Below are 26,221 nucleotides of genomic sequence, written 5' to 3'. Positions count from 1 at the left end.
AATTATACATATTTTTTGTAGAGAGTTGTTAAATATTTTTTAGATTTTCTCAAAAAGTTAGTGTAAACATGTGGAATAAAATAAGCTCCACATGCTGACTGTCAGCTGTCCACAGGATAGTGAGATGGTTTACTGTGGCCGACTGTCTCTGGTGGCTGATCTGCTGCAAGGACTCTTTAAAGAGGCCTATTCCCTGCAGAAGGGACTTCTGGAGGTCCTGGATAGGATTTCCCTGGAGAGTAACGCATCCGACGAGGAGGTCTCCAACATCGTGACAGGTGTGTCGAAGTTTGCGTTTTTTGTTTGTGGTTGTTTTGGAGTTTGATGCTCACTGAGAATATTATTTTACAGTGATTCACAGTCTTCTGGACATCTGCTCCATTATCTCCAACCTAGACATAGCGCTGCATGCAAATACATGGAAGTTTCTCATCAAGTAAGTCCTTTATTGCTGTGATCAGTAAAGAGCACTCTGGTCTTAAAGCTACTTTACACTATGCTTCATTACAGACACATACTTGTGTTTTTTGCTTGTTTTATGTATTTTTCTATTGTGGTTGTGATATACCAACTCAAAGTAAATCACTATTGTAAAGGGGGATGAATATACGTACAAATATTTTGGAAATAAACACTTTGGGCATGCATTTTATTCATTAGAACAATAGCTGCAATTACAGTTCAGATTTCTTTCTGGAGACTGAAATTTGTTCCCATCATTCTTTGCAAAATAGCTCAAGCTCAGTCTTATTAGATGAAGAGTGTCTAATAACATGATTTTCTTCCACTGATTCTTTTTTTTTTGGGCCATTTCAACACGATTGTGCTTTAATTTGAACCGTCAGATTGTTCCTCTGGCTGTATGTTTAAAGTTGTTTTGCAGCTTGAAGGTTTTATCTCTATAGCGTTCAACAGGTGCTTTGGCCCTGTGTCTAGTATAAGCCATGTTCTCATCATTGTTGATTAAACCATGTCGTAAAGTGAAGAAGGGCAATGGACATGTTGTGCATGATAATGGTGATATCTTCATCTAAATTTGTGTGGAAAGTATGAAATTATCATGTTCAGACAGAGTCTGAAGTACCAGTCGTTGTTGGAGGAACATCTGCATCATGAGGATATCGTCAACAGCCTGTCAGACAACTTGCTGGCTTCCTTCCATAGCTGTGTGGAGATGGCTGAACAGATCAAGCTGGCAGGTTTGCAGGTTAGAAAGATCTACTTTACATATTTTGAAACCTCAAACTAGGTATTTCTAAATTAAGTGTTTTTACTTTGACCATATTTAGTTGTGCTGTACAGTACAGACCAAAAGTTTGGACACACCTTCTCATTCAAGGAGTTTTCTTTATTTTCATGTTTACTTGGATTTATCATTACTTGGATTTATCACTTAACTTGGATTTTCACTTTATTTGGATTTAGTTTTTACATATGCATAGATATACGTACAGATATATATATACAGAAGAGCTATATTTGAATATATTTTATAACTTTTTATTCTTATTTTTTTATCTTTATTATATTGTATAGTTGGATGTGTGTATATATTATATAAAACTGTAACTGGAGCGTGTAACAAAAGTAATTTCCCTCTGGGATTATTAAAGTATTTCTGATTCTGATAAATATGAAAATTGCAGATTCACACTGAAGGCATCAAAACTATTAATTAACACACGCGGAATTATATACTTAACAAAAAAGTGTGAAACAACTGAAAATTTGTCTTATATTCTAGGTTCTTCAAAGTAGCCACCTTTTGCTTTGATTACTGCTTCGGACACTCTTGGCATTCTCTTGATGAGCTTCAAGAGGTAGTCACCTGAAATGTTTTTCACTTCACAGATGTCCCCTGTCAGGTTTTATAAGTGGGATTTCTTGCCTTATAAATGGGGTTGGTACCATCAGTTGTGTTGTGCAGAAGTCAGGTGGATACACCGCTGATCGTCCTGCTGAATAGACTGTTAGAATTTGTATTATGGCAAGAAAAAAGCTGCTAAATATAGAAAAATGAGTGGCCATCATTAGTTTAAGAAATGAAGTCAGTCTGACAAATTGGCAAAACTTTGAAAGTGTCCCCAAGTGCAGTCGCAAAAACCATCAAGAGCTACAAAGAAACTGGCTCACATGAGGACCGCCCCAGGAAAGGAAGACCAAGAGTCACCTCTGCTGTGGAGGATAAGTTCCTTCGAGTCACCAGCCTCAGATATCGCAGGTTAACAGCAGCTCAGATTAGAGACCAGGTCAATGCCAGGTCAGTGGGGGCTGTTTCCTGGTGACACTGTTGGGGATTTATTCAAAATTGAAGGCATACTGAACCAGCATTGCTACCACAGCATCTTGCAGCGGCATGCTATTCCATCAGATTTGCGTTTAGTTGGACCATCATTCATTTTTCAACAGGACCCCAAACACACCCCCAGGCTGTGTAAGGGCTATTTGACCAAGAAGGAGAGTGATAGGGTGCTGCAGATGACCTGGCCTCCACAATCACCAACCTGAATATCTTGGAACTCTTTTAAGACTGTTGGAAGACCATTTCAGGTGGTTTCTATTGAAGCTCATCAAGAGAATGCCAAGAGTGAACGAAGCAGTAATCAAATCAAAAGGTGGTTACTTTAAAGAACCTAGAATATAAGGCATATTTTCAGTTGTTTCACACTTTTTTTTTAAGTATATAATTCCAAATGTGTTAATTCATAGTTTTGATGCCTTCAGTGTGAATCTTCAATTTTCATAGTTATGAAAATAAAGAAAACTCTTTGAATGAGAAGGTGTGTCCAAACTTTTGATTTGTACTGCATGTAAAAGCACAACTAAATAAAAGTATTTATCATAAGTTAGGGCATTCGTACACTGTCCTTAATTTAAAGCTCCAACTTGTGCAACATGGCCACTTTTGCATCATTTTTTTGCTTAATAAAAATGCTACAGTAGTTGCTAAGAATGAGGTTCTTGAGTCACTATTTAACGCCAAACATGGTTTTAGAAACAAAAGCAGGGTTTCAAAAAATGTTGAGTGAGTTGCCAAAATGATGCCTGGGACATGTAGACAGCACTCTAAGACATCTATTTATACATTTTATCAGCATGAAAACTTGATTTGAGGGTAAGTAGTCCTTTAAACAAACAAACATATACAAATGTTATCTAGAGATGGAAAAAAAAAATTATTTTTCAGTTCCTTAGCACAAAAACTTGACACAGATACAAGATGTCTCTTTTTCTTAACCACAGTAGTTGTGACTAGAAATCATGTCAGCTCATCTGTCATCTGTAGTCACTGGTATTATTTTATACTTTATATGTCAAAAGTATTTGTTCACCCATCTAAATTATTGGAATCAGGTTTTCCAATCGATGAAATGGCCACAGGTGTATAGAATTAAGCACATAGGCATGTGAACCGTTTTAGCAAAACATTGTAAAAATAATGGGTATCTGTCAGGAGCTCAGGGAATTCCAGCATGTAGCTGTGATAGGATACCACCTGAGCAACAAATCCAGCCCTGAAATCTCCTCGCTCCTAAATATTCCACAGTCAGCCACCAGCTGTATCATAAGAAAATGGGGGTGCTTGGGGATGACAGAAACTCTGCTACAAAGTGAAAGGCCACATGAACTGTAGAGCAGGATTGATTGATGTCGAAGCTCATATTGCGAAGAGTTTACCAACTTTCTACAGAGTCAATCACTACGCGCGTCCAAACCTCATGTGATGAGCTTAAGAGCGGTGTGCAAAGAGCTTCATAGAATGGGGTTTCTTGGTCGAGCAGCTGTTTCCAAGCCATACATAACCAGGTTTAACCAAAGTTTTGGATGCAGTGGAGTAGAGAACACCACCACTGAACTCCAGAGCAATGGAGACACTTTCTGAAGTTATAAATCACACTTCTCCATTTGGATATCTGATGGAGCAGTCTGGGTTTGGTGTTGCCTGGTCAACGGTATTTGTCAGGCTGTGTTGTTCCAAGTGTGGTGGAGGCGGAATTGTGTTGTAGGGTTGTTTTTCAGAAGGTGGTCTTGGGCTCTTAGTTTCAGTTAAAGAAACTGAATGCTTCAGCATACCAAGACATTTCAGCTCCCAAATTCATGGAAACAGTTTGGAGCTGGCCCTTTTCTCCTCCAAAATGACTTTGCACCAGAGCACAGAGCAAGGCCCATACAGACATGGATGGCATAGTTCGATGATGATGAATTGATTTTCATGTGCATTCCTGACCTCTACCTGATGGAACACGTTTGAGGTGAATTAGAGCAGACACTCTGAGCGAGGCCTTCTTGTCCGACATCAGTGAGTGACCTGACAAATGGAAGAATGGTCAAACATTTCTATAAACAGACTCCTAAGCCTTGTGGACAGCCTTAAAACTGTTCTAATGGTTAAGGGTGGATCAATGTCATTTTAAACCCCTATGGATTAGGAATGGGATGTCACTGATGCTCATATGCAAGTCAGGGCAGGTGAGGGAATACTTTTGGCAATATAGTATATCGTTAGGAATTTGACATCATCAATAATGTATACCATTTCCATATGATTAAACTGTCAATTAAAGAGACGATAGGCTCCAGCATCATCTAAAATAAATAAAAAATCTTATTATATAAAGTTTCTGTCTGCAGAGAAAGTACTTAACTAATTCTGAGTAGTATTGTCTCAAAGATATGCCTCTTTTTGTGTATTTTTAACATCTGCGTGCTTTGGATTATAGGAGTCTGTCCAGAGTACAGAGTACAAGCTTTTCCAGAAAACTGCAAAGATGTCCAGATTCTTCGCTAACACGTTGGTTCATTACATAAAGGTACGACTGATCTTTTCGTAACCCTTTGTAAGATTTTTACTACTTAGAAATTCATTTTGTGGCACTAATGAAATTTTTGTTGATCTTCTTTATGTGGTTTACAGGAATTTAAATATTTTCTGACAAAAAAATCCAGCTGTTTTCACCAACTTTACCTCCAGATAATCAGGTAAAAATGGTTTCAGTCTCAACTTAAAAGTGAGATTTATCTTTTAAACATTCTCCATTTGATTCCTTTTTTATTTGTTCTTATGATGAGCTTTGTGTGTTTCAGTAAGCTCCCTCCAAGTTTATGTGCTCCGTCTCTGCCAGCAGCTCTAGCTGGTGAAATATCTGCATCAGTTCTGATTCCTATGGATGCTTTCGTACTCCAGCTGTTACCTCTAAGGCCTTTTGCTGAAGTAGTACTGCAGCCAGACCTGTGTAAGTTTGGATTTAAGGAAGTGCCATTTTTAAAGAACATTCAGTTTTATCCCTTAAAGCCTGAACCAGGAAATAATTGTCAGAAGATTCTAATTTTCCAAAATTAGAATTGTTATTGAACTTTGTGACAAATGAAAAAACTATATAACTTTTGTAAAAACATTAAATTACATCATTTATTTGCATCAATTTTAATATATTACGCATTTCTATATCATCTTTTATATGTTTTGTGTTCACTACATGTGTCTGATTATGTAAGTCAGGGTTTCAAAAGGTTTCAAAATCTCCTGTATCAAATAAAATACACTTGGCTTTAAAGGGTTAAACCCCAATAGCAAAACATTGAAAATTTAAAAAAGTCAATTGCCCAAAAAGGGCAAATTTGGGAAAGGACTTTTTTTTATTTAAGACATCATTGTTTGACTGAATTGACACTTTAATCTTAATGTGTACCATATATTTGATTTACCTGAACTCAAATAATTTCCAAGTGGACTTATTACTTATTCTATTAGTAAAGGTGCAATAGGCAACTTTTGAAAAAAATTATATTTTACATATTAGCTAAAACTTTCACTATGTCCCGACAGCAGAATATGACAGAGATAATCTGTTTAAAGAATCGAGGTCCTTTTCCTCCTCTTTGTAACCTTACCGTCCTTTTGTTGAAATATACTGCCTCTGGTCAAAAAACCCCAATAAGAGTCAGGATTGCCATTGTGCTGCAGCTGTGTGTCAGTATGAAGCACAACATTGATGTTTGTTTACTACCACTGAATGGCTGTTGATCTGCCATCATCAGTAGAACTATTTATGTTTCGGTGTGTTCACACCTGACCCGTATGTCGGGGAGGAACTGTGGAGCGAGTGCTTTAGTCCAGCAGAGAACAAGGAGACCTATATGGAATGCTTGTTCATATTCTCGAGCTACGTCCCTTTTTCTAAACACTCCCTACTGCTGCTTCAATAGGTGAATCTACAGTTTCCCATATTTAAAAAAAAAAAAATACTGTAAATCAACTTCCAGTTCATTGCCATCATTTTGGAAGGTGAAGTGGTTAGTTGGTGGTGAAGTCATTAAGATGTTACAGCTCATTTGTTTCAGTGGTGAAGCCTGACTGGAAGCAACTTTTTCAGTAAACCTTTTCTATTACTCAATGAAGTGGAGTCTAAGTCTAAACTAGAAGTAGAGAGACGTTAAGTTTTCTGTTGTTTATTCAGTTCATAATGTATTAATGTTTGTGAATGAAATTCATAAATATTTTGGTAATACTGTAGCCAATACAACACAACTGTACGCTGCAGGGTCCCCTCACTTTTCCTGTACTGGTTTAAACGGAAACAGTTTTTTTTCAGTAGTATTAGTTTTTCCAATTCTTTATTTTAAGTGTGTACTAAGCCGTCCTCAGAAATGTGGAACATGCACTCCAGCAGCTGATCTCTACATAATAACATGCAACTCCTTTCATGCAGGTCTGAGTCCTGAACATGAACTTCCTCATTTACTTCTCCTCGTGAACATAATGGGACAGCTGCTCAGCCAGCCAGAAGAAGTGATGCAGCTTTGGCACCCTGGAAGTCTGTTCCCAGAAGACACACCAAGGTACCTGAATTTTTATAAATTATTTTTCGTACGGATTCAGAGTAACTGATGATTCATGAGTTTTTCTTGATATTATTTACGCATTTTACTGTTATAATTTAAATTCTACTTTTGCAGTTTTTCTGATTATGTTTCTAGTGAATTTTCCTAAATGAAGCATTCAGACCATTTCGTTTCGGATTCTCCCTCCTTTCCAGACTCCCTCTCTACCAGGCTATCTTTATCAGCTTCCGACAATGCTATACTGAGCGTAAAATACCAGTGCTGTTACCAGGGGTGATGCTAAAGGGGCAGGCCCAGGTTGAGGTCACTTTGCACCACCACATCTGTGTACAGCTCTGTGCCAGTGTGGCTGTGCTCTCTCCAGTCTACTTTCCTGTATTGGTAAGACCAGTATACCCAACCACCAATACATGAGAACGATGAACATAACTAGAGCTGCTCCATTTTTGTTGCCCAAATGCCCCACATCTTAGATTGTGCTGAAACAAGTAACACTGTGGCTGGTCCTTTGAGTTACAAAAAAAAAAAAATCTTTCTTAAATTAGCCAAACAGAATATATGAGCGTTTTCATGGAGTTACTAATACTCTATGTAGGGTATTAGATGGAACTGTCCTTTCTATTTGCATGCTGGGACTTCGAAATCAACTTTAAGCTGCTAAATGCTTGCCAAGAGATGTGTTAAATGTAAAGAACAAATTAAAATAATGGAATAAGGTGATTATTATGAAGGGAAACACAGAACAGGTGTTTTCTTCCTGGGAAGAAAATACTGGGCTTTATATTAAACATTTACTACCATGCAATCTGTCCAGTGATTAACAAAGAGTATTGATCTTAAACAAAATCTTGGCTTGTCACTGGTTTCCACTTAGAAATTTACTTTGGCTATCCATGATCCAGCTTTGTTTTATTTCACACTGGCAAGTTTTCCTTTTAGTTTATTTTCACACAACTTTATATTTTTTAATCTCCTCGATGAGTGTTAGTTGTGTTTTCTTTTATCTAATTTCCTATGTTTTTATCTTGCTCCTTCAGGAACGTTGTTTGGTAGATTCTGTGCTGCAGGCTGATACTCCAACAGCGTTGTTGGCAGCAGATGTGTGGTGCTTCACAGCACGGTTAGTTGTACAACACTTCTTTGTGTCTCATATCAAAGTTAGAATAATGTCCTGTCCTGCATATATTGCATGCAATCTGAGGTTTTGCCATACACCTTAATAATGATTAGAAGAAATGCTTTGTTCTTTGCTGCAAACATACCGTTTTGGTTTCTTAATTGAAATAATAAAATTAAAGCACATGCTCTGCTCTAGAAGGCTCAAACTATCAGACATGTTCCACCATAATTGTTTGCTTCTCTTGTATTAGCCTTGATTTTCCCATAAATAGCACTTTGCATTTAACCCGTATTCATATTTAACCCATTTACCAACAATTTAAGTACCCTTCAGATTTCTAATTACCACCCTTTAACAGTTGAGACTGCCTTTAAGTAATGCACTTTTTCAGGTCTTAGCAACAGTTACTGTAATTTTTTTTTTACATTTTTGATGCTGAATTTAATGTATATTTGCAGATATGGAACAGCAGAACTCTGCCTGCATCATGTCCTCCTTATTGCTCAGATGGTAAGTAAAAACAATTTGGACACAAGCACTGAAATGTTATTTTATCCACACACAGCCTTTTTTAATATTCACATTTTAAGGCTCAAGTTTTAATTTTTAAAATTGGTCTACTATTTGCAGCTTTACCGGCTTTAGTTCTTCTAAGATGACTGGCTCTGAAGGTCTTTATTTATATTTTCGTTCTGCTTAGCTTCCACTCCAAGAAATCTGTGTAGGCCAGTCAAGTTCCCCCAAACATATCTCCCTCAACCAACTTTGGATTGAACTTACATTTTTTGCTGGTTAGATGTCATGTTTAATTAGAAAGGGTGCAATCCTGAAATATTCCCACATAGTCCCAATGCATATTAGTATTAAGGACCCTTTCACTGGAACTTGAGGTTTAGCCTCAGCTTCTGACCTTAAAAAAAGACTTTACATCTTTCACATTCCCATCACTCAAGTCCCATTTCCTTGGAAATCACCAAAAATCATCAGACTGCCAAGCAGAGAGGCAGGATTCAACAAACCATAGAACAGGCCACCACACCACTCTAGAACTCTGTAGTGTCTTGCATCCATTTATATGTGTTCCACTAGTTGTTGCAAAGGATACTTCAAGAAAGGAATAAGCGCACAACTTGGATAACTATTGTGGTTTTATGCTTAAATTCCTTAGCTTGAGAGGGTAAACCCATTATTTCTCAGGTGTATTTAGGAGCACAGCTCATGCTATGAGTTTGGATTTTATACCACTGTTTCTATGTAAATGATTGGGACATATATGCTTGGTAATTTTGAAAATATCTGAGAGTACAAAGTATGTCAGAGCAATGCGGCTGCTTCTGCTTTGTGTTGGTTTTCATATCTGTATTCTGACTCTCCATCACCTCCTAACTGCTTTTTTCCTTCCTCTAGGTGAAATCCTGCAACACAGAGTGTTACCAGTCAGTCCATCTAGGATTGCTTCTGAAACGTATGGTTTTCCTTATGACCCCAAATCATCAGGTTAGAGCCAATTAGGATCTGACATGCTAAATGGTTGGATGCTTAAAAAGAACATTAAGGTGGTGCTGTTGAATTTTCGACTTCCTGTTTGAAGCCAATCTTTTAACTATTTAGGGAAAAAAAGAGGATACATTATAGTTTAGGTAAATTAGAAAATTGTTAAACAATCTAGGCATCTCCACAAAGTTTGGTTTTGACTGCTGTTTCCATCTGCAATGCAGCCAATACCTCAGGGCATTAGATGGAGGCTAAATGATTTTTTTAGTAAAATAAACATTTGACCTATAATGTCTAAAATTAAAGCGTGGTATTTTGGTTAATCAAAAGAAGCAGTTATCCTAACAAAACAGGCTCAAGCTCTTGTTATCCAGGTTCAGTGGGAGGATTGGAACAGTTCTCACACGGCCATAGGCGTCATAATTATCTTGACATTTCTTTCATTTAAGGGGGAAAAAGTTGTAATCTAAAGAATTGGACAGCAGTAAAGAAAGCACATGAAAATCAACATCCACCTTAAAATATCATTAAAAAGTGTTAAGATGTTTTATTATGAATATAAACTCACTGCAACAACAAAATAGGTATTTTATTAACATTAAATATCATATAAGCAAATAAACTGAAATCACAGCAAAGAGCTCAAGATCACATGTAATAATTTTTTTATTAAAGCAAAGAGGTTGATGGTTCATCACAAGATAATTAATCCTAATCTCATAACTGCCAACCTGAGATCTTGTATCATTGTTATATAAAATAATAAAGATGATAGCAAGAAACTACTAAGCTGAGCTGTTATTTGATAAACTGCTGTGAAGTGACAGACAGACAGACTTTATTCCGGACTCATTGTCCAATAAATATATAGATTAAAAATAAAACAATACAGGTAGAAAATTACAATACAAGTACAAGTTACAATTAGATAGATTTAAGGAGACAGGAATGCCAGTGTCTCCACAGCTTAGACTGGAATCGGATTGCAATATGTTTGGTGTCAGTAAGTAGCAAGATAATATCACTGCCAGATGCATTTAACCTACAGATAAAACTATACATTAACTTTCATAAAACAGCATGTAAGGTATTGACTCTTGCTGTGACAAACATCTCACTCACTCGTCCATCTTGGACATTTCAAAAGTACCCGCAAAGCATCATTTTAGGCCACCTGTAGCCTTTTGCAGGCTGGATTTTTTTTATTTGTAGACCACAGCTGAGAAGTGTAGACAGAGGTACAATATGCCTGGTTTTGTAAAAGTTCCACTTTTACAAAACCAGTACATGCACCAAATTTAAGAGCAAGGGTATTAGCTTTTGCTTACAACATTCTACATTGTCTAGAGATGTCATCATCATCCTCTGACAGATTCTCTGTGATAATGAGCCCAAGATACTTGGTTACTTAGTTACACCCGGCACAGTATTTTACAGATGAAAATCCGGAAACTGAATAGATTTATCTTTACTCCTTCAGATCATGACCACACATTTTTGATTGATTGTACTTAATGTCATGTTCCAGACCATTCTCCGAACATATGTTAAGTAGTTGGTGATGCATTTACTATATCGCCTATGCACATATTTACTTGTTTAATGTCGTTGGATAACAGTGGGTGAGTTGATTTTGGTTACAGATTTGGAGCTTTTAGAAATGAAGTTCACAAACACTTTACTCAAAATTATGATATTAAAAACCGAAAAATAAAATCCTTTATACTCATGTATCATTTATAGTCCGATGTGTGACTTAGATACTCTCGTTTTGACGTCTAAAATTTTGCAATCGAAAATAAGTTTGAAATTCATGACGGCTAAACGGAGAAAAAAATGTTCAAACTTACTGTATTAATCTATTCTACTGTTGCAGTTCAGCTTTGAATTATAATCATTTGACTTCTGGACAGAAAGGAAGATATTAAGATACTATAAAGCTCAGTTTATTTATGCAGGGGGATTAAAGACAAGAAAAAAATAAACAAAGACAAAAGGAGGAAACTCAGGACAGCAAATTGCAAATCTTTTTTTTTTTTTTTAGGGGATACAGTTTTAAAACTTATTTAGAGATGACAGACTTGGCAATTCAAGCAAAGGATTCTGGAAGTATCCTCATACCAGGAATTGTAATGATGTCAACAGTTAACATAAATAAAGGCCACATCTGATGTTCTTCTTGGGCGGAGTCTTCATTACTTCAACCTTCTCGGTTTCTTCAATCGATATTACTAATAACAGAAAACGTTTCCACTATTTTAGCTGGAGTTTGTTGCACAGTTCCCACCATCAAAGGAGGAGAATCTTCCGGTGTGGCATCACGTCCTCCTCAGAGCTCTTTCTCAGGACGTCCGTCTCCGTGTGGCAACAGAAACCACTGGCCTGATGCAAAGGGTTCTAACAGAGTGGCAGGATGGAGGATACAAACTGGGACAAGTGGGCAAAGTGGTGAGGAGAATCTTGTGTGATACCAAAGGGGATGTACTGATCTCTTACAGTTCACTGCCGTCAGCTGTATGCAACAAGGCACAGATAGTACCTGTGAAACCACATTCCTAGACTCCGACGGTATTGCTGTAGCCAAGCTTTTCTTTTCCTTTGCGCAAACAATATATGGTGTGTCAAAAGTGAAATATTTTGATCCTCAACAATTAGAATCTATGGAAATACTCTTTTTCTTTTCCAGACGTTAGTTTACTCATCATCTGGATTCTATGTGCTCCATTACTCATTTGAAGTCAGATTTGTGCTTCATTGACGCTGTTAATAATCCCTTGCGTCTTCAGATGAGGTTGTTACCCAGCAGCTATCAGTTACGTTGTCCAAGAATGGGGAGGAAAACAATACAGGGTGGAGATGTTTGATATTAACAATGAATGTTTTATTGTTATCTTATTATGTCTGGACTGCTGCCAGAATGCAGCGCTGGGGTCTCTTCTTTCCGGGCTTCGGGGGCAGTCATCTCATGAGGAACCGTGTTTGTCTGCAGTGAAGATGATCACACAGCTGTGGTCACGGATGAGTCCCAGTCAGGTAACTAAAGCACGCATATATTCACGCTAAATCATGGGCCGACTGTAAGACTAAAATATGTGCGACAGTTGCAGGTCTACCCAGTATTGCAGCATACTTTAAAGCTGCTTTTGTCAGCAACAGCTTTTCTTGTAAAGAACATCAAGCATGAAACCATTTCTCAGGTAAAGGATTTTGTTTCTTGCTCATTAAAGAGTTATAAGGTGGATAATCTTTCTATTAACAGCTTGGTGTTGTTTTTAGGCTCTGATGTGTCTGGAAGCTGTGATTTCTGAGAAAAGTCCAGATCATCTACTGCTGGCTGATCTGGAGTTTCTCTCCTCCCTGGGAAAGATTTTTTTTCCTCCAGACAGTCAGGTGATAAAGTACAGACACATCTCAACTATTGCTGAGCGATTGGTCCATTTTATTAATCAGTTTTTAACTAATCCAGGCTTCTATAGCTCAGAGCGACATCAGACAAAAGTGTATTTTTAACTGATAAACCATCTGCAAACATTCAGACGGTTTCTTTTTTATTATTTGTTGACTTTTTTTTTTTACAAGAATGTGTAACACATTGAATTCCAATACCCTTTATGTTTAGGTCATATGTTAAGGTCATATGGTTAAATATGATATGGTTAAAAACTTTGTTTTTGAAAGCAATATTTGTCATTTTATTATGAAAGTTCATGATTTTGTAGGGAAAAGTCTATGATTAGATTTTTAAGCCATATCGCCATGCCCTAATCTCAACACATTACAATGTTATCTAAAGGTTACCCATTCAGTAATTTAATCATAGATATTTAAACTCTTGCATTGTTTAATTAGACACAGTAATTTTAAGTGTTTGTTAGTGGTATTTATGATGCTTTTTGCTTACAGCTAAAGAAATATTACCAAGAAATAAAACTATTTTGTGTTTTCCTACCTCAGGTCCTTACTCATAGTAGTTTAAGGGGAGCTCTTAGTCCAGTCCTTATGTAATCTAACAGTAACACCATTTTAGGTAGTTAATACTTTATTGGTTTTACCTTTTTTACGCATTTGGATCCCACAGAGCCAGATCCTTCCTAGACTGAGCAGCCTGTTTGGAGTCCTTCTGGCTAACAAGTCCTGGCTGCTACATCAGCACGCCCTAGAGGCCTTTTCTCACTTTGCAGAGGTATCACACAAACTTAACTGATGCACACTTGTTTTTTAAACTTAAAAAATTTTACTGGTTCAGTGTTAATAGTGGCAAAACGGATTAATGTGACGAAGAGGGTTGAGATGTGTTGCAGTTGGTTAAAGATCAAGTTCTGAAAACGTTTGCATAGTGTTGTAAGTCTACAAAGTGTGATCTGCTAACATACATGTAATGACTTCAGGTATTATCTTTGCTTAGCATCAGAAAGGCAAGGATGTGGTTACCTTTGGCAGTGAATATAGATGCTGACACCTTTATTTAAGCAAGAATTTAACTTTATTCTTTCCCTCTTGTGCTTCAGAATACAAACCATGAAGAGGTAATTTCCCAAAGTTTGTGTGTGGAAGAAACAAAGACCAAAGTGGTCGCCTACCTGAGCAAGGTTGGGGATATAAACATTGAATGGAATGAGGATTTATTCAAACAGATTGTCTTTTATTAAAAGGTGTTTCCTTTTTTCCCCCAAGACGCTGAATTCACAAGATGTAGAGTTGCAGCTTCAGAGGCTGAAACAGGAAAAACCTGTGATCAAGAAGCATATCGAGGAGCTGGAGAGCGAAAACATTGGCTCTAACATACGGACAGCTGAAGACTCTGAGGTTAGCAGCATAATTTAGGTCAGATTGATTGATTCTGAATATGCAAAAGCTTCTATTTATATGTATATTCAGTTAGTTTGTAGTGGGTTAAATGTAATACATTCAACAACAGGATCTAAAGGTATAGTGAAGGATGTTCTTTTTTCCAGGTGGCTCATTAAAATCCTCCTAATTGTCCATCATTCTGGTGATGTGTTTAAGTAAGGCCATCCTATACGCTTGTCCCCATTTTCACCTAACCCTATGCCAAGTAATATCAGACTTTTTAAATAAGAGAAGGCGGGTCTTTAAAAATAAAATGTGAAAATCTTCCACTATACCTTTAAGTTGACCTGCATTAGTTTGACACAAGTCACTTGTTAACCTTTGCTCTACTTGTTTAGTACCTTATTTAACCTTGAAAATTTGTTGTGAATGTTTAGGCTCTGACGCGAGTTGATTTTACAAAGCAACCTATTCAGAAAGCGTTATAAAAGTCATTAGGTTTTATTCAAATAAGTTTTTAAGCCACTTATTGCTGAATGTGGGTTGCAAAATAAGTTTTCTACCACATCTGGAGTACAACTTTGCTAGCAGACTCCCCAAAAACTACTGCTGCTTAAAATAATGCTTTAATTTTTCAACACTGTCCTTGATATCCCGTCACCCATTTAAAAATGAATGGAAATATCCCAGAATGGTTCACCTCAGGCCAAATCCACCCCTTGTCGGACTATGGACATGTAGCTACTCAGATGAACATTCAGACTGTCCTTTGGTAAAGTTTGCAAACAAAACAGCAGTGGTGGGTTGAACTCACAGATTGTGATATGAGGTTATCAGCTGCCCTTTTTTGATGCAGGAAATTGGTATGAGGACAAGAAACCACATATATCCTGCTTTGTTCACTGCTTAGGCAGCCAAGGAAATAGTATGGCTCTTATTTTAAGTGGACCGCAAATAAATACCTCCAATATAGAGAAGGTGGCCTATTTTTCTGGGCTACTATTGAACGACTGAACACTGCATTCCTTTTATTTTTGGTGTGGGTTGAACACTCACATTCTCCCTCACCACTGTGTTTGAGAAGTAGGAAATGGTCAGTTATTCTAAAAGGTACCTGTAGCAGATATTTGCCTAAAGAAACAGCTTTCTGACTAATTAAGATCCACCTCTAGCTCTGTCAAACATATATTCTTATTGATGGTATGGTTCTGTTCATTTTATCAGTTGCCTTTTTCATAATTATATTTGTTCAACAGGGCCTTACTGTAATATTTCTTCTTATGTACATATGTCAAGGCTTTAATCATTATTTTACAGTTGATCGAGCTGAATATGCGTTTTGTGTCTTTATTGTATTTTCAGTCTTGACACAGACATTGTTAAAAGGAGAAGCTTGAATGTTTAACTAAACAAGACAGCTTTACCACTGGCTTTATTTTGCAGAAAAGTCTGATAGTGTGATAAATTCCTTCAGACAGCACTGTTTGCTCCATACATTTTGAGCCTTATAAGCTTTCCAACAGTGTAATAACATGACTTAGCTGGAGCTACATTACAGAGAATCAGATTGTTCTTAAATAGAAAATCTGAACATCCTTAAGACTATTAAGACACTAAACTTAACTGCTGCATCTGTTGCGTATTTGTCATACAGCCTGTACTGTAATTATATCAATATCTGTATGGTGTTTGAAATATTTTGATTGTTTTTTTCAAATCATACTTTAAACAATTTCCTGTTACTTCATTCCTTCCAGCCAAACCCCAAGAGAGCCCGACAAGAGACGAGTGCAGAGGAGGAATATGACCACTACATCCAGACGGCTCAGACCTCTTTAAAAGCCCTCCAAGCTCTCATAGAGGGAAAGACTGACACAACAGCGACTCCTCCATCATGGCTGGATGCCAAACTTCAGGATCTGATGACCCTCATAACAGAAATCACATCAGCCAGACAAAAAAGCTAGAAATGTCACCTTTTTTTTTTAAATCTTAAGAGTTTGTTCCTGTACAGTTAACAGATCTTTGCGAATGCTGAATTATTTTGTTGTGGATGTGTGTGAGGGGTATACATGTCTTTAGCATTTGTGATATAGTCTGCTATGTTTAGAAGGACACTGAAATATTTTATGCTGTAAAGTGTTTATTTCAACACAAACCAAAAAGCCCAAATAAATTATAGATTTTCTATTTCACATTTATTCAAAGTGCAAGCCTCTAGGAAGCAACCATTTGTCCTGCTAAAGCTTCTATCTTGAGCTTAGATTTGGTACATAAAAACAAAACATGAAAGCAATGCTATATACCTCTAATTAGGATCTTTAACCTTATTGAGCCAACATAACATCAACAGGCAAAGAATAACAAATGGCATCATCTGTCCAGGTTTAGCACAATCGAGCAGTCCGTATGTCCTTCGCCATTATGCCATACATTCCCATTATAAACCATAAACCTTTTCACTCCATCATCTGATCATGAGAAGCTTCACGTTTACTGCTTTGCTGGGTAACTCCAGATGCAGTTCATGGATCAAAGATCTCCAAAGGTTGGAAGGTTTGGCTCCAGATAAAGGTTTTGTTAAACATCACCAGGCATTCTCATCCTCCCAGTTAAGGTCATCTCCGTCTCCCCAGCCATCCGCTTCAGCCTTAAAGGGACCAAAACCGGAATAGGTGAATGACGATCATTAAGAGGTAACTTTGGAATAAATCAGTTACTTGTTAATGCCCAACATAACCTAATGACTACTAGATTTCCACATTATTTAGTTTTTTTTTAACTTAAACATGTCTCCATTGTTATTTGACCATAAATATAAGCAATGAAATTGGAAAAACTTACCTCAGAAGGGTTAGCTGCTGCAAACTTGGCAGTAAGTGTTACGGTATCAATGCATGAGTCGACCTCTAGTGTTTTCTCTGAAAGGTCTACAGAAGGTCCTGCGACACTTTTCTCTAGAAGCAGTAGGGTGGTAGAAGATAACTTGATGTCCGGCACCATGTCTGCAAACAAATCCATCTCTGGGTCCTGCTCCATCTTCTTCTTAACCTTAATGGTGAACTCATCCCCCAGACCTGTCCTCTCACCCTTTATTGGCACTCCAGATTTGGACACTGGGACTGATGGGTTGACAGTTTTCTGGAAGTCCTGTTGACTCCAGTCATTGTTCCATGAGTCAGAGTTCTTGCTCTCTGTCATCTGACGAGGCGCTGAAGTCAGTTTTAGGGGTCTAGAAGATTTCAGAGGCAATGCTTCAGGAGTTTGATCTGCAGCTGTAGAGGTGCTTCCTCTGGAAGGTGCAAGAATTTCTGAATCTGCAGAAGGAGCCGTAGGGGAGAAGTCTGAGGCAGGTTCAGGGTCCTCTATGTCATCCCAAGGTTCTTCCTCTGCATTTTCAGTGGGTAATCTGTTGCTAACGCCATCGACTCCCTTTGATGCCTGAATCTGAATGTGGACAGACTGCGTGTTTCTATTTCCCCCCATCTCATTTTCACTCCAGTCTGGCCATTCGTCCACAGCGCCCTCTAGTCTGTTAGCCTGCTCTGGGCCCAGGAAAATTTCCTTTCTTTTATTATCCTGATGAAAGCCATTTAATGGTAAAGACAGGTTTCGACTTGAATCTGAAAAAAAGAAAATAGCTAGTAAATTTCAGTTACAAAACCCCTTATTTTTTTTTTTACGTTTAAGGGTCTTACAAGATGATGGTGCAATTCTTGGCTTCTCTTGTGTGTCTGTCAAGTTTCCTATTTGACTGAGGACTGAGCCTTCGGTCCCCGATGTTTTGGGAAACATATTTAAAACTTTGGAAGGTTGAATCATCTGAGATTTGGAGCTTCCAACTATGTGGCTGGGTGAAGCTAAGAAATACAGTTGAAGTATTATTAGCGGGGCTGTTAATTTTCAGTCAGTAATTTCAACATTAGACTTTGACTTCAAACTCACACTAAGCTGAGATTTAATCTAGAATTCAAATAATTTTTCTTTAGAATGCAATATACAGAGGTACCATGCTATAATTATAAGTTCCTACTGATGGACTACCATCAGAATAATAAACCAAACTATGGAACCATCATTCATACATTAGAAGTTGCTTACTTTCAGGTGTGACCTCTGCAGACTTGGTAAAACCGGGTGTGGTGCGTTTAAAGACCTTGGTTCTGTCTCCGCCAACAACCACTTGAGCTCCCAGCAAAGGCACCAGAACAGCCAGACTTTGCAGTGTCATGGCAACCAAGGCGTCATTGGTGTCTCTCATTCCCAACAAAACCTGCAGCCAATATGGGGGAAAAAGTAAAGACTAAATAATTTATATAGAACATCAAGAATGTGTAATTTTTTTAAACACTATGCTCCATTAAAAATAAATGGCAATAACTGAATTTATAGCTTAGTTAAAACTACATTGCTTTTTTAAATTTATTTTGAATAAAAAAAAAAACTACATAGCTGCAGACATAAAAGATTTGGTGTGATATAAATAAAATGACAATACAAGTAAAATAAGAGAAGCTAAGCTAAAAGAACCACAAAAATAGAAAAATCTTAATTCCATCCATATCTTAAGGAATAAAAAATATCTTTTAAGGGGTTTTGGTTCTGTGCTAATGTTATGTTTGCCTGTCAAAGGTTAAGGTGCTTGCTTTTAATTAGTGGACAAAAAGCAAGACTAAAAATAGACTGGAATTAGAGAAAAATCAATAACTTTCTTACAATCTGAAAATTAGAACAATGCTTTGACCTCTGTAAGAGCCTTCAGTGTTTCTAAAGATGAGATCAATGCTTTTGAAAGATCTGGTCTGGTGGGCTAGATCGTTTAAACAAATATAGTGAAAGAATAAACTGGACTTTTACCTGAGGTAGGATCTGGTTTTTTAGTTCATCATGGGAAAAGAACTCTGCGTAAATGTCAATGTGAGCCAAGAGCACAACCCGAATATGCTCTTCTTTCACTTTATAGAGTTTAAGCAGCAGAGGAATCACATGTTTCCGGTGAAGGGACACAGACAGCAGGCAGCTCTCACCACTGTCACCACAGCTGGACTCTGTGCACAGAGGTGAAGTAAAGTATTTTAAGTCATTTTAACTAAACCTTTAAGATAAAGGAGGTACCTTCAGGTTAACATCTATTTTTCTCATGTTATGTGATGCAGTGTTGAAAAACTTCCACATTACCATTTTTTGGTCTTAGCAGATGAGGGAGGAAGCTCTTGACGGCCATGGGTTCAGCAAAAACAAGAGAATGGAGAAGTTTGGGAACTAGACGTGAAGCTATCAGCTCTTCGGGAAGGTTCTGGACACGGTCGAGGAGAAACCTAACATTAAAACAGAAAATGTCAAACTACTAAGTAGAGTCAAGTGTTCAAATTTGCAATGCCTTGTTTAACTTATTCAAACTTATTGACAATGGTGAAATTACAAGAACAAACCTGAAGGCATTTTACAGGGTTTTAAGTGATGAAGGAAGATTGAACATAATAAAAATATGGTCTTTATTTTTATACCACTAAAATAAAATTCACTATCCTTAGAAATAAACAAACACTAGAGTCCACCAGAGTATAATTTATCCTCAGTGCAAATGTGGTTCTGTGAAGGAGTCGCAAATGGAGAACCCTGATAGGTCAGGGATGGAGCTTTGGAGAAGTTAAAAACTGAGACAAGAAGAAAGCCAATTTGAAAAGAAAAGAAAAAAAACAGGAAAAGTCGCATCTTTAATTAACCAAGACATAAAACTATATTAGAATGACAAAAATAAATGATTACTTGAAGAATTCATTTTTTTCCTCTTCTGTCTTCAGAGTGAGGCTCTTCAGAAAATTCATCACTTCCAGGAAGTCATTCCTATTCATACAAAAGATAATAACAGTTTAAAACCAATGTTGTCAATCTGAAATGACAGAATTAGAGGTAAACAGATAAACATGAACCTGAAGAAGTCATGGTCGAGCAAGGAGCTGAGTGGGGGTCTAGCCAGGGGGTCTGAGTTCAGCAGGCCTGCCTGCAGTGTTTTTGTCAGACTGTCAGAGAGCTCCTGTGACACTGGAAACAACGGGAAGCAAAAGAGAGCAGGGTAAATTAATAAAAGGGAGTCACATTATACAATCTGCACCCGATTTTCTTCAAACATCTCTACTCACCGTAATCATTTAAGAGGGGAAGAAGAGCCTCCATCATTATACCAAAAGAATAACAGTCGCGGGCATGAGCATGTTTCTCTGGAAGGATTTTAAAGCCTTCCACCTGTCAAAATAATTATCTCTTGAAAGGATGTACCAGGAAATGTATGTATTTAATTAGGTTTGACCTACTGACCTGCTCTTCAGGAGGAACACAAGCGGCCTCTCTGGCACTCTGAATACTACTGAGAAACTGACACAAAAATCTAAATTAAATGACACATTTAAAACTGAAAATATTCTTTAAAATCTTAACATGTCATTACAAATACACGCAAAGACGGTCTTATGAGTATAAATGTGCTTTAGTTCCGTCTCCTACCTCTGGTGTTGCTTCAGAGAACTTGCATACAGTCTCCATTCCTCCCAGCTTCCAGTGACCATCTTCACTGACAAACACGGATGAAATGCAGACGTTGTTGTGGCTCGATTTACCCTGGTGGATGAGAGGCATCAAGGCTTAACACACAGAGCAGTTGATAGGAAACAGCGAGCAGGCAACATTAAGTCAAGCCATTTCTTGCTTACCCTCTCATGCAGAAAGACGAGTGCCTGCAGGATGTCGTAGATGCCAGCGCAGATTTCCTCTGGGGACAGGCTGTCCAATAGCAGCTCCAGAGGCTGCACATGTTCCGTTACCAGGTGGATGCCGCCGTCCTGCACCGAGCAGGACAGGAATCGCAGCAGACACGGGTGCCTCAGTGTCTTCAGATGCTGCAGGAAATGAAGAGATGATGAAAAAGCTAAAAAATTATTTGTCAATTATATACATCTAAAATCAAATGAATTAGTTTTTTAATAATGTCTAAAGTGCAAATCAATATGATCGAGTTTTTTTAGTCTACATTTTCATAGTACAGTTTGAGAGTTCTTTAAGAAGTCTTTAAGTTAGTTGAGCCAAACCTTACATCACCAATTAGACAAATTTGCTTTTAAACATGCTTAATGGGTTAATATTTATCTGCTTCGGAGTTCATGCAGCTCTCTATGATTGACTGCAAAGATAAAAGTGAATGTGTAGTGAGGTATTTTAACCTGATGCAACAACAAGGCATAATTCATCACTTAGTCTTATTAGAGTATACTAATGTAGGGATTAAAGTATTCCAGCCCCATGCCAGATTTCCGGCATGGGGCTGGGTTAGGGTGACCAGAGGGTGACCAGACGTCCCCGATTTCCGGGTACAGTCCCTGTTTTGGAACACCTGTCCCCAGCTAAAGCTGTCCCCGGAAATATCCTTGATTTTATTGTTTTATGAATGAGGGGAAATGTTGCTTATAAACTGTTATTATGGTAGAAAAAGCAAGCGAGCATGCTGCACACAGAAACAGCTGTTAACGTATAGATGAGTAACAGAGTGCACCAGTTTTAAAACAGACGAGGAAATTCTTTATCACAGCCGGCTGGACGCAGCTACCCTGTTACCCCGAAATCCCATATCCTCTGTCACCGCCCCGCTCCGCTCTAGACCTCCTGCACAAAGCAAAGCCTACAGCCTCCGCTATTCCTCCCATCTTGCTGCGCTGCGACTTCCTCGGAGATCGAGGAGAGCATTGGCTATATTATTATTAAAATACATAGGAGCAAAACATGTGGAATTGAACACTCAATTTAATATGATATATTATAAAACTCCCCGTCAGCATCCAACATATGTGCAGTTTCTGCCACAATATTTTCTTTTTGTTGTGGATTTTTGAAAAAGGGATAACTAGTATCATATAATCTTTACATTTACATCCTAGCAAGAAATAACAGCTTATTTAAAACAAAAAGCACAACTGTTAAATTTCACTATAAATTTCTTAAAGGACAGATTATTTTGATCCTGGCCCTGAGAGCTTTTTTTTCATTCATCTATACATGTCTATAATATACACTATTGATGGATTTATATGATTTATCTTAGGAAATGGAAGAGGCACATTCATGGATTTAACACTTGATTTTTGATTAATATTAATAAATATGTAAAATTGGATAAAATGGCGAGATGGAAAGCCATTTAGCAGCTGGTGCAGGAAGTTAGGTGAACCAGGCACTTCTGCACACTGTGCTTCGGGAATGCTTAGCAGCCAAACTGGATATCAAAAGAAATGTGGTACATGCAAGTGGTAGATATAGATGCACTTTGGCCATCTTTTGAAAAGTCAAATTTAGTCTTCAATCATGTAAAAAGTCAAATTTTATAAGTTGTTAACTCTTTGTTCTTCACAATAAAAATGTCTCACTAAAAACACTCAACATATAGCATTAATCTTCTGTCCTTCTTTAGGTGTGGCTCCATTTTCTTACAAGAATTTGTTTGCTAACTTATCCACAGACCAATTACTTTGAGGAAAATAAATATTTGAACACCCTCCTATTTTGCAAGTTCTCACACTCAAAATTCATGGAGGGGCCTGAAATTGTCATTGTGGGTGCATGTCCACTGTGTGACAAATAATATATTTATATAAAAAATCCAAAAATCACAATGTATGATATTTTAATTACATGTTTGTATGATACAGCTGCAAATGAATATTTGAACACCTGTCTATCAGCTAGAATACTGACCTTCAAAGAACTGTTAGTTTGCCTTCAAAATGTCCACCTCCACTCCATTTATCATCCTAAATTAGATGCACCTGTGTCAGGTTGTTAGTTGCATAAAGACACCTGTCGACCCCATACAGTCAGTAAGAATCCAATTACTAACATGGTCAAGACCAAAGAGCTGTCCAAAAACACTAGAGACTAAATTGTACATCTCCACAAAGCTGGAAAGAGCTAAAGGGAAATTTCCAAGCAGCTTAGAGAAAAAATGTCCACTGTTGGAGCAATAATTAGAAAATGGAAGAAGCTAAACATGAATGTCACTCAGACTGGGGCTCCATGCAAGACCTCACCTCGTGGGGACTCAATGATCCTAAGAAAGGTGAGAAATCAGCCCAGAACTAGATGGGAGGAGCTGGTCAATGACCTGAAAAGAGCTAGGACCACCGTTTCCTAGGTTACTGTTGGTAATACTCTAAGACAGGCATCCGCAAACTCAGTCCTCGAGGGCCGCTGTCCTGCAGGTTTTAGATGGTTCTCTGCTCCAGCACAGCTGATTTTAATTGATAGTTGATTAACAGGCTTTTGCTCTACTGCAATAATCATAATCAGCTGTGCTAAAGCAGGGAAACCTCTAAAACCTGCAGGACAGCGGCCCTCGAGGACCGAGTTTGGGGATGCCTGCTCTAAGACGTCATGGTTTGAAAAGTCATGGGAGAAAGTCATGTGGTCAGATGAGACCATAATAGAATGTTTTGGTCATTATTACACTAACCATTTTCGGAGGAAGAAGAATGATGAGTACCATCTAGGGGTGTAAATCACACCCATCATGGCGATTCGATTCAGTATCGATTTCCTGACCCAACGATTCGATTATTTTCGATACTCACCACGATGTGATTCGATTAATCGATTAATTTTTTATTTTTTTTTTACACCTTACAGGCTAAACAAAGTTTCAAGTTTGAAATAAATCAATGAAAGCTGTAATATTGTTATGCATTTTTTTTTTAGAAACAACAGCAAATAACAGAAGTAGAAAAGTTGCATCAAAAAATACTGCAAAAAAATTTGTGCAATGAGTGCAATTCAATACCTCTGCTCCAGACGTCACCGCCCCCTTGAGAGACGCTCCGCTGCACCTCTCCCAAATTGTAGCTGACCGCAAACAGTGCCGCAGACAGGAGGCCAGCTTGTTTTGTTTTTATGACCAAAATTGTGGAAAACAACTCGTGAAGTTTGACCCGCTAGAAGAGTGAGGTACACGAGAACGCTGGGACCCTTTTTCCACCTGGATCTCCGCTGTTTTTGGCCCTCATGTCCCTCCGTCGTCAGACTAAACTCGCCCCCACTTCCTTGCCGCCTCGGCCGTATCTAGACCCACAGTGTGTAGCACAGACCACGCTGTAATATTGAGCATAATTTAAAAATGTCTGTGTCAAGCTTACTGCAACACACTGCTGTAAGAGTATAACCAGAAAGCGAGGTAGGAGAGCAAAATAGGTTTAGCGCCACCGCAGCACGGGAGGGAGAATTACGCCCAGGAGCAAATGGATAAAAATAGACCGGAGAAACAAAAAAAAACATGAATCGATTATCTTGCGGAAGTGTCGATGCATCGGATCGTCGGCTGTTGGATCGATGCATCGATACAAAACGATTATTATTTACACCCCTACTACCATCCCAAGAACACCATTCCTACTGTGAAGTATGGAGGTGGTAGCATCATACTTTGGGGGTGTTTTTCTGCACATGGAACAGGGTGACTGCACTGTATTAAGGAGAGGATGGCCGGGGCCATGTATTGCAAGATTTTGGGGATCAATCTCCTTCCCTTAGTTAGAGCATTGAAGATGAGTAACACCACAATGACCCGAAAAACATAGCCAGGAAAACCAAGAAGTGGCTCTAGAAAAAAACATATCATGGTTCTGGCATGGCATGGTCAGTCACCAGACCTAAACCCAATAGAGAATTTTTGGAGGGAGCTCAACTTTTGTGTTTCTCATTGAAAGCCCAGAGAGCTGACTTATTTAGAAACGATCTGTGTGAAGGAGTGGGCCAAAATCCCTCCTGCAGTGTGTGCAAATTTGGTGAAAAACTAAAGGAAATGTATGACCTTTGTAATTACAAACAAAGGCTACTGTTCCAATTATTAACACTTTTTTTTCAGGTGTTCAAATATTTATCTGGAGCTGTATCATACAAATAATATAAAAAAAAAAAAACACCATATAATGTGATTTCTGGATTTTTACTTCTAGATTATGTCTCTTAGGGGGACATGCACTGACAATAATTTCAGACCCCTCCATGATTTCTAAGTGGGATAACTTGCAAAATGGTAGGGTGTTCAAATACTTATTTTCCTCAATGTAAATTTAACAAACGAGTATGCTATAAATTATTTGTGGAATAAGACAGCAGTGAAGCATGTTTCTCAGCAGCATTTTGGGACAACATAAGCTTTATATTTATAATTACAAAACATATCAATGTTCTCCATCACATAGAGATCTTATTGTTCAGATATTCTTGAAAGAACACTTTGCTCTCAGAATGCAGGTTTACTCATCCTCATAGTTGTTCTAGACAGAGGACTTAACAAATTTTACTAATAACCAGAACATTAGACTCTAACACAATGTGAAACAACCAAATGGAAGACAGGATCAAAACAAAACCGTGAGTTAATCATCTGCATGTTCTTGATTTTCTCCTTATTTAAAACATCTTGATCAAATGAATGGTTCCTTACCAAATTACAACAAAATGAGATGCCATATAAGGAGGTATTTGGAGAAGGAACCAACCAAAGAAAAAAAAACTCACACACACACACACAACATGCAGTGCACTAAGTCTTAAATGCCGCAAGTTAACGTTTGCTGAATCCTCTTTGATAAATAATTTCATAGATGTAAAGCGTCTTTGCAGTTATAAGTAGTCTAAGGAATTGGGTCAACTGGATGCAACCTTATTAGCTGCAATTAAAATAAAAAAAAGGAGACATCAGCTGTCAGATATATATTGATACACTGTATATCAGAACCAGAATCAGATTCTGGTACATACTGTATATACCCCCATGCACCTTTTCTTCATTTATTCTTTTTGACTATTTGAGCTTATGTAACAAGTACATTTCTCCACCTTTGAGATCATTAAAGTCAATCAATCAATATCTTGACCTTTTAAAGCTACAGTGTGTAATTTTCAGCGACATCTAGCGGTCAGACTGCAGAC

The 26,221-nt window shown here is 37.8% G+C and overlaps 2 protein-coding genes across 3 annotated transcripts in view; one reads left to right on the top strand and one right to left on the bottom strand.

The window, feature by feature from the left end:
- LOC107098575 (chromosome unknown open reading frame, human C1orf112) overlaps positions 1–16,606 on the top strand; it is a 22,738-nt gene extending 6,132 nt beyond the window's left edge. Inside the window, exons 7-25 of one of the 2 annotated variants that reach the window (XM_015396315.1) lie at positions 116–278; positions 352–436; positions 1,069–1,207; positions 4,722–4,811; positions 4,916–4,980; positions 5,086–5,234; positions 6,711–6,840; positions 7,038–7,224; positions 7,881–7,963; positions 8,422–8,473; positions 9,371–9,460; positions 11,720–11,905; positions 12,374–12,490; positions 12,559–12,654; positions 12,734–12,847; positions 13,536–13,640; positions 13,966–14,046; positions 14,132–14,263; positions 16,006–16,606. In XM_015396315.1, coding sequence (XP_015251801.1) covers positions 116–278; positions 352–436; positions 1,069–1,207; positions 4,722–4,811; positions 4,916–4,980; positions 5,086–5,234; positions 6,711–6,840; positions 7,038–7,224; positions 7,881–7,963; positions 8,422–8,473; positions 9,371–9,460; positions 11,720–11,905; positions 12,374–12,490; positions 12,559–12,654; positions 12,734–12,847; positions 13,536–13,640; positions 13,966–14,046; positions 14,132–14,263; positions 16,006–16,215 — 2,274 coding nt within the window. In that variant the 3' untranslated portion in view covers positions 16,216–16,606. Of the gene's footprint in view, positions 1–115; positions 279–351; positions 437–1,068; positions 1,208–4,721; positions 4,812–4,915; positions 4,981–5,085; positions 5,235–6,710; positions 6,841–7,037; positions 7,225–7,880; positions 7,964–8,421; positions 8,474–9,370; positions 9,461–11,719; positions 11,906–12,373; positions 12,491–12,558; positions 12,655–12,733; positions 12,881–13,202; positions 13,501–13,535; positions 13,641–13,965; positions 14,047–14,131; positions 14,264–16,005 lie in introns of those variants that run through there. The other variant, XM_015396316.1, reaches the window with a different exon arrangement.
- scyl3 (SCY1-like, kinase-like 3) overlaps positions 16,438–26,221 on the bottom strand; it is a 12,276-nt gene continuing 2,492 nt past the window's right edge. Inside the window, exons 3-14 of the mRNA XM_015396317.1 lie at positions 20,959–21,144; positions 20,753–20,866; positions 20,567–20,623; positions 20,392–20,494; positions 20,182–20,293; positions 20,018–20,095; positions 19,427–19,566; positions 19,106–19,296; positions 18,350–18,521; positions 17,947–18,108; positions 17,093–17,871; positions 16,438–16,898 (exon numbers count right to left, since the gene is read on the bottom strand). Coding sequence (XP_015251803.1) covers positions 16,836–16,898; positions 17,093–17,871; positions 17,947–18,108; positions 18,350–18,521; positions 19,106–19,296; positions 19,427–19,566; positions 20,018–20,095; positions 20,182–20,293; positions 20,392–20,494; positions 20,567–20,623; positions 20,753–20,866; positions 20,959–21,144 — 2,157 coding nt within the window. The 3' untranslated portion in view covers positions 16,438–16,835. The remainder of the gene's footprint in view (positions 16,899–17,092; positions 17,872–17,946; positions 18,109–18,349; positions 18,522–19,105; positions 19,297–19,426; positions 19,567–20,017; positions 20,096–20,181; positions 20,294–20,391; positions 20,495–20,566; positions 20,624–20,752; positions 20,867–20,958; positions 21,145–26,221) is intronic.

The sequence above is a fragment of the Cyprinodon variegatus genome, unplaced genomic scaffold (assembly GCF_000732505.1).
Source record: "Cyprinodon variegatus isolate N-32 unplaced genomic scaffold, C_variegatus-1.0 Scaffold790, whole genome shotgun sequence".
Lineage (NCBI taxonomy): Eukaryota > Metazoa > Chordata > Actinopteri > Cyprinodontiformes > Cyprinodontidae > Cyprinodon > Cyprinodon variegatus.
Note: the sequence above shows the minus strand (reverse complement) of the source record. Positions and strands in the feature narration are given on the sequence as shown.